This window comes from Leptodactylus fuscus, chromosome 3, assembly GCF_031893055.1.
Source record: "Leptodactylus fuscus isolate aLepFus1 chromosome 3, aLepFus1.hap2, whole genome shotgun sequence".
NCBI classification, from domain to species: Eukaryota; Metazoa; Chordata; class Amphibia; order Anura; family Leptodactylidae; genus Leptodactylus; species Leptodactylus fuscus.
Genome location: NC_134267.1, coordinates 224657110 through 224665776, shown reverse-complemented (window position 1 = coordinate 224665776; position 8667 = coordinate 224657110). Strand labels below are relative to the sequence as shown.

General features: G+C 47.2%; 1 protein-coding gene across 1 annotated transcript in view; it reads left to right on the top strand.

Annotated features, from left to right (window-relative positions):
- Positions 1–5078: 5078 nt before the first annotated feature.
- LOC142198579 (uncharacterized) overlaps positions 5079–8667 on the top strand; it is a 302293-nt gene continuing 298704 nt past the window's right edge. The window contains exons 1-3 of the mRNA XM_075269607.1: positions 5079–5102; positions 5518–5690; positions 5929–6020. Coding sequence (XP_075125708.1) covers positions 5079–5102; positions 5518–5690; positions 5929–6020 — 289 coding nt within the window. The remainder of the gene's footprint in view (positions 5103–5517; positions 5691–5928; positions 6021–8667) is intronic.

Here is an 8667-nt window from a genome sequence, read left to right as displayed (position 1 = left end):
TAGTAACCATATATCAGATTCTAGCTTCTCTAGCAGCAATCTAAGAGGGATAGAGGGTAATTGTCATATTCTAATCCCTCCCCACCACAATTATATGGGCCAGAAGCAAAAAGAAGATTCCTATCAGAAGTATTTGGTACAGGGACGGGACACCAATAGTTTGTAATATATGGCTAGTATTCCCCCTAGTATATATAATGCTAATGATCACACCTATATATTGGTTAAGTACAGTCTAGATGCAGCACACTAAACCAAACAATGAACTACTGGCCAATTGCCTAATTCAGGAATATTTTCCTATATATTTTCTGCCTGACGCATTTCAATGTTCCGGTCTCTATTGCAATGACCAGACATATCTTCAGAGGCAAAGATTTTAGAGAATGGCAAAGGTGTCAGACTTAGTCACAAGCGATATTCTGAGCTAGTATTTCAAACCCTCCCGCTCCCCCCGCGGCACTGATGTATGGTCGTACGGGGCGGCGAGAGGTCCGGCCTTATAAACCACACCATCCGCCCACTATACTTTCCGTGCAGCCAATCACTGCAAACAGTTAACAGCTGATCCATGGTCCAGAGCCCGCCCACAGCCTGCCGTGCACCAATAGGAGGTGCGTGCACAGACCAGCGCTGGCGGAATGCCAGCAGCTACGGCCGTGCCGGAGCATTCTTTGGAGGGTCATGGTGGCGATTTGGGGTGAGTGACCCACATTTAATGTAGCCTATTACCTTTTCCTGGGCAATATGTGTGTGTGTGTGAAATTTCCCCAAAATCCATTCAGCCGTTTGGCTGTGATTGAGGAACAAACATCCAAACACACAAACCCAAGTGTCAGTGTCCTGTGCCCCAAGTATCATCTTATCATTGCTCTGTACCCCAAGTGTCAGTGTGTCATTATCCTGTACCCCAAGTGTCAGTGTGTCATTATCCTGTACCCCAAGTGTCAGCATGTCATTGTCCTGTACCCCAAGTGTCAGCATGTCATTGTCCTGTACCCCAAGTGTCAGCATGTCATTGTCCTGTACCCCAAGTGTCAGTGTGTCATTATCCTGTACCCCAAGTGTCAGTGTGTCATTATCCTGTACCCCAAGTGTCAGTGTGTCATTATCCTGTACCCCAAGTGTTAGCGTGTCATTGTCCTGTACCCCAAGTGTCAGTGTGTCATTGTCCTGTACCCCAAGTGTCAGTGTGTCATTGTCCTGTACCCCAAGTGTCAGTGTGTCATTGTCCTGTACCCCAAGTGTCAGTGTGTCATTGTCCTGTACCCCAAGTGTCAGTGTGTCATTGTCCTGTACCCCAAGTGTCAGTGTGTCATTTTCCTGTACCCCAAGTGTCAGTGTGTCATTGTCCTGTACCCCAAGTGTCACCGTGTCATTATCCTGTACCCCAAGTGTCAGCCTGTCATTATCCTGTACCCCAAGTGTCAGTGTGTCATTTTCCTGTACCCCAAGTGTCAGTGTGTCATTGTCCTTTATCTAGGATGTCAGTGTGTCATTGTTTTGTCGGTCATAAATTGTTCGTGTTCTGGCTCCCCGGGGACCTGGACAACAGTCTCTGATATCCCGGTGTAACTTCTCATTATCAGAGTGTGTTGAGGACAAGTATGTGACAGCCCCGGCTACTTCTCTTTTGTGACAGATCCACACATTTTCTATTTTCTATCATTTTTCTTGAGACTTTGACCATTTCTTGTACAGGGGTGAGCCCTTGTGTGGTGATTTCATCACCTCGGCTACATGAATAGCTGTCCTAAGGCTCAGCTGATAAGATAGATAGTAGCTTCTACTACACGTAATGATTTTTTGTTGCATCCTCCATTAGATGACCTACACATGACCACAGAGAAGAGCCCTGGTCTCATATCTCGCCCTGACATGTAATATGCTCTGATACTAATCTGTATGCTACTAGAATATACAAGACACTGTTTATTCTGACCCCTTCTCCTTCCTCCTCCTCTGCCATACAACCTGCTGACCTCATGGCTGCGGATCATAGTGCAAACACATACAATAAACCTTAATGATTAAACCCTGGCCATATCACACACACATACCAGCGCTTGCACACGGCGAATTCTCCAGTTATTCGAGGACATAAACACAAAGTTGGGTGAATAATTGTGAATTATGGTTACTGTTTACATTATACGACTGAACTCAGAGATGTGACTCCTATTCAGAAGCTGTAAATTGGCCTCCATAGCACGAAAACCCATCTTAAAGGGGTTGTCCAGTTTCAACAACGAGATAGTATTGTTTATATAATGAATAGAGATAAGCGAACAGTAAAATGTTCGAGGTTCGATATTAATTTCGAGTAGCCCCTCAATATTCGACTACTCAAATCGAATATCGAACCCTATTATAGTCTAGGGGGGGAAAATGCTCGTTTCAGGGGTAGGCAACATTCGATCAAATTATACTTACCAAGTCCACGAGTGAGGGTCGGGCTGGATCCTCTGAGAAGTCTTCTCCTTGCAGCGTCCCCGTGGCGTCTTCCAGCTCTTCATTCACTCTGCCAGGCATCGGGCCTATCGCACTACAAGCAGACATGCGCAGTCGGCTCTGCCCAGGCCCGATGCCTGGCAGAGTGAATGAAGAGCCGGAAGTCGCCGCGGGGAAGCTGCGCGGAGAAGACTTCTAAAGGTAGGAGAAGAACCAGCGTTGATTGGCCGACTGTATAGCATTCGGCCAATCAATGCTGGTTCTGCATCGAACTTTTCCATTCGAACAGCGAGTGGTACTTGATTGAGTACGAGTATTTCGAATACCGTAGTATTCAATCGAATACCTACTCGATCGAGTACTACTCGCTCATCTCTAATAATGAAAAGTTGTACGATTTTCTAATATACTTTCCCTGTCGCCATACAGCAGCACAATGTGGGGTATTTCTGCCCCTGCGTGTTGGTAAGACAGATGGAATATTTTAATCAGCAATTAATTTAAATATGCATGACTAGGCCCTATAAGAGGGCACAGAGACCTCCCCCCACGTGTTTTTTTTCTGTCCTTCGGACGGTAGGACAGATGGGGAGGACTTTGTGTCCTCCTTGACCGGGGTTTTGTTACCTCTCCTCGGCCTGTGTATGAGGTCCCGGTCGTTTCTTTTGTTCATCTTTTTTTGTTTTCTGCCTAAGGCACAAATGAGAGAAGAAAGTTCAGTTTGCGGGCTGCCTATCTGGTCAGATAGCCGCAGAGCGGCCTGGTTCGATTAGGCTCCGCCCGCTTGTGGTTAGCCCGCGTTTGTGCGGCCTTGTTTGGCCGCGCTGTGTCCTGGGTTGGGCTACACTTGAGGCCTTATTTGGACCGCGCTTGCCGCCTTGTTTAGCCGTGCTGTGGCTTGTTCCGGCCGCGCTTGCACCCTAGTTTGGCTTACTTGCCGCTTACCTTAGTGGCAGAATCTTGCGGCCTACTTCCAGTCGTTTGGCTCCACTTCCAGCCTGCTGCTAGGCCGTCTGTCTGGTGAGGGGTGGGCCTTGGACGGTGTTGGTTAACTCCCTGCCCCTTCTGGCCAGCTCCTTGCTTGTGGGGCAAGATCTTTATGTTTTATCCCTGCTTTTCTTGCAGGGTCTCAAGGTTCTGAGCCCCTTTTTTGTTCTCATTATGTTTTGGAGTGCAGGGCTCTGTTGGCAGCGTGTGGCCATGCCCCTCTGGCCCCTTCCCTAGTGGAGATCCCTCCTCTGGAGGCTCTGGGCCTTACTAGTTACTAGTGGGGCTTGCTGGCACTAGCCTGTATTTGTGTAGCGGTTGCTTCATTGCTTTGGAGCTTCTTGTGCTATTCAGCTCAATTATTCAAGCGCTGGGTGGCCTTTTCCGTGAGTATGCAGGTCTTGCTATTATTCCTATGGTCATACACTAAGGGCCCCTTCACACGGCGTAAGCACTCGGCTCATTCCGAGCCGTACATGCGAACGCTTCTAAACACTTCCCATTCACTTCAATGGGAGCGCGCATAAAGCTGGCTTTACGAGCGCTCCCATTGAAGTGAACGGGAAGTGTTTAGAAGCGCTCGCGTGTACAGCTCGGAATGATCCGAGTGCTTACGCTGTGTGAAGGGGCCCTAACGTGTTTATTCCTTCCGTAGAGTGAGTGGCTTGTAGCCCCGTATGTCTTCTACTACCCCTCCTCCAGAAGACCATAGAAGACGGAAATCTCCTCTAAGAGGAGGCACCAGGCCTGCACTGAATGCGAAATTCCCCTGTCTGATGGTAGGTTTTTTCTCACCAAAAACAAAACAAAACAAAAAAAAAACAGAGGGAAATAAATATTTTTCTTTCCCCTTTGGCCCAGGCTATGTATGGGCCCGCTGCTGTTCTTGCAGAGGCCCTCCTCCCGAGAACATTTCTACTCGAGATGTTATTGTCTGGGTAAGAGATTTCATGGTGAGTTTTTTCTTTTTCATGACCGTTCAGCCATAAGCCCTTTTTTCTTTCTTTTTTCTAAGGACTTCAGGGATTCCATTTTCTACATCGCCAAGAAACAGCGCACTGATAGGCGCTCTTTGTCCTTGCCATCGCTGGTTCGATTAACCATGTATGACCAATTCCAGCAGACCCATACTCCCCATGGATAAGATGGGGAAACTGCTGAAGTCCATCCGGTCAGGCGACCAGGATGTTGATGGTTAAGCCTCCTCGTCCACCTCTGGGGGGCGGAGGGCCTTCCATGTGGACGCAGCCCTAGCCAGGTTGATGGAAATGGATTGGAAACATCCGGAAAGAGCTCATCTAGCCTCCAGAGTATTTAGAACCCTGTATCCGATCTCCCCATCCCAGCTGGATCGATGGGGCCCTCCACCTAAGGTGAATATGGCCGTGGCAAAGCTCTTCCGCTGTACAGTGGTACCTCTGGATGACGGCTCTAATTTACAAGACCTGCTAGACCAATGCGTGGACGGGACCCCCAGGAAATGTTATTCGGCCTGCTCTGCGCAAACTTCCTCCACCATTGTGGCTGACAGTCTTCGTTCCCGACTTTAACAACTGGAACGAGATATCGATTCCGGGGTCCCTAGAGATGATATTGTCTCATCAATGTCCTCCCTGTTAACTACTGCCGATTATCTGAGCATGGCCTCCCGTCAACAGTTAAAGGTAGCTTCTAATGGCATGGCACTGCCGCCCGGAGTCCCCTCTGGCTTAGGCCCTGGAGGGTGGACACAGCCTCAAAGTTTGCCTTGTGTATCCTTCCATTCGAACCTGCAGGCTTTGGGCACGCCCTGGACGATTTGATGGAAGGTTTGGTGGACACCAAAGGCAAATTGTTACCCCAAGCTGCAAGAGGAAGAGGAGAGCCCTCTGGTAGAGGTCATGGCTCTTCGCGTCCCAGAAAACAGCCAGGTAGGCGCTCAAGATTTCGCCAAGAGACTTGGGACATGGTCATAGTAGAAATGACCCCAGGAAGAAGCCTAACCTTTGACGGGTGCTCGCTCCCTGTGGCCGACATCCCTGTGGGAGGCCGACTCTCCCACTTTCTTCCTGCGTGGAAAACCTCCATTCACGACCCCAGGGTACTTCAAGCCATCGAGAGAGGTTACGCCATCAAATTATCTCTGCCACCTCTAGACTGCTTCGTGTCAACTTGCCCTCTCCATATCGCTCGACAGTCCATTTTGGAGAACTCCATCAGGAGTATATTCAGAAAGGCGTCTTGGAAAAGGTTCCTCCTTTGGGCAAGGCGAGGTGAGGGTCACACTAGACCAAAGGGTCTCTACCTTGCATGTACCCATTCTTCAACCACACAGGAGGTTCCTCAGGATTCCCAGCCAGATCCCCGGTCACAGGGAGCATTACCAGTTTTCCGCTCTACCCTTCGGCATTTCATCCGCTCCTCACACCTTCACCAAGGTGGGTGCTCCAATCGCCACCGCTCTCAGGTTTCAGGGCCTGTTCATAGTTCTGGATGACTGGCTTATAAAAGCTCGGTCACTCCCAGTCCTCCAACGTCATCTTCTGTTAGCCACCTCCTTCCTGCAGAGGTTACGGTAGCTAATCAATTGGGAGAAATCAGAGGTGACACCATCCACCCAGAGGAAGTTTCTAGGTTTCCTTCTGGACTCAGAGACTCTGCAGATCTCACTTTCCATCCTAAGGAGATTGAAAATTCAGGCTGCTGCCTGTTATCTGCCAGAACCGCTAGGAGAGGCCTCGGCCTAATGTCATCCTCGACCAGAGCAGTACCTTGGGCTTTATGGCATTTGTATCCCATCCAGACGGAAGTGTTGAGCGCCTGGAACGGGTCTCCACAGGGGTTGCACAAAATATCTGCCTTTCTCCCGGTACCCGTCTTTCCCTCAGATGGTGAATACACCTGAAAGACAGAAGGTCCTTAGTCCAACCAGTTTGGACTCCATTGACAACGGATGCATCCCAGACAGGATGGAGAGCCCATCTGGACGAGAGGACTGTTCAAGGGTATTGGAGCAGCCCGAAAGAGGGATCCTCCAATCAGAGGGAACTCAAGGCGATATACCTGGCACTTGTGCACTTCGCCCCATACCTCAAGGGGAAGGCGGTTAAAGTGCAAACAGACAACATGACGTCAGTGTTGTTCCTAAACAAACAGGGAGGTACCAAGTCCAGACTTCTCCTGAAAGTGACAAATCTTATATTTGCCTGGGCCGAGACAAACCTAACCCAGTTGACCGCTGTTCACATCAAGGGCTCTCTGAACATAGTAGCGGATCGGTTGAGTCGAGGTATTACCGGTTCAGGAGAATGGTCCCTCAATCCAGAGGTGTTCCAACGTATTGTCCAGATGTGGAGGCTTCCAGAAGTCGACCTCATGGCAACCCGACTCAACGCCAAGGTAGAGAAGTTCTGCTCTCTGTATCAGGAGGACGATCCCTTGGCAGTGGATACCCTGTCCATCCCATGGAGGTTCAGGTTGGTCTACATATTCCCTCCAGTTCCCATCATACCCAGGGTATTGATGAAAATAAGGCAGGACCAAGTCCAGGCGATTACCATCAATCCGTTCTGGCTGAAAAGGACTTGGTTTGCCCAGCTCATACAGATGAGTCAAGTCATTTACTGGAGGCTTCCCCCTCTCCCAGACCTGGTCACTCAAGGTGGACAGAGATGCCAGGATCTGGTGAGATTCAACCTGACAGTCTGGAGGTTGACCAGTCCCTATTACTGAATAGTGGACTGTCAGAGGCCGTCCTGAGAACGCTTGCCCATGCAAGAGCAGATTCCACCAACATGAATTATCGCAGGATCTGGAGGATCTTCGGAGCTTGGTGCTCTGAATGCAGGATTGTTTCTACTAACCCCTCAGTGGGGTCGGTTTTGGACTTTCTACAGGAAGGCCTAGACAGAGGTCTTTATCCACCATCCGCACAATCTTGTGTTGAAATCTCTCGTCAATTTTTCTTTTCCATCCACATCTAGGGAGGTTAGCCACAGTGCCATGGGCTTTAAACTTCTTGATGACACTGCGCACGGTAGACACAGGACCATTCAGGTCTTTGGAGATGGACTTGTAGCCTTGAGATTGCTCATGCTTCCTCACAATTTTGCTTCTCAAGTCCTCAGACAGTTCTTTGGTCTTCTTTCTTTTCTCCATGCTCAATGTGGTACACACAAGGACACAGGACAGAGGTTGAGTCAACTTTAATCCATTTCAACTGGCTGCAAGTGTGATTTAGTTATTGCCACTACCTGTTAAGTGCCTCAGGTAAGTAACAGGTGCTGTTAATTACACAAATTAGACAAGAATCACATGATTTTTCAAACAGTGCCAATACTTTTGTCCACCCCTTTTTTATGTTTGCTGTGGAATTATATCCAATCTGGCTTTTTGACAATTTTTTTTTTGTGGTTTTCCATTGAAGATAAATTAAATGAAGATAATAATACCAAAGAATTTGTGCTTGCAATCATTTTCTGGAAGAACATGAGTATTATCTGACAGAATTGCAGGGGTGCCAATACTTTTGGCCAACACTCTATCTATCTATCTATCTATCTATCTATCTATCTATCTATCTATCTCTACTACCCCTTGTCTTTTTGTCTTGTTTGTTACTTTTTGCGCTGAATTTATTGGTGTATTATTTCGTACTCTTAAGTTGATTGTTATAAGGAAATAAATGCAAAAATAAATATATATAACATATATAAAAATATATAAACATAAAAACAAAGCCCTATTTATCATAAAGAATAGCTTAAAATAAATTTTAAAAAATGTCATAGCCCTCAAAATCACATGTACAAAAAATAGATAAATAAATAAATAATAATAAAAAAAATGTTTTGTTCCTGAACCAGGGAAAATAACCTGGTCCTGAAATGGTTAATGTCATGAAAGTTTCCAGAAATTCAGAAATTATTTAAAAGTTTAGTTTAAGTTTAAGTTTCCAGTTTAAGATTAAAAAAGAACACCCCGGGCAGAAGAGGTCCAATGTGACTAGACTGGTACATCCTTCTGTATAAGTATAACCCAGTGTTAGTTTTGGCTGGAGTGCCCCTTTAAGGCACTGTGGAAATGATTATGTGAGCAGTACTGAGGTCTATGGACACTCATGACTACATAAAAGTTAATATTTTGGTCATCTCAGCGGATAGCCGAGCGTTAGAGATTACTTTATAGGCCAATTTACATCTTCGAGATAAAGTAAAGCTCTCGTGTTAGTGGTGATAACTGTGATAATAG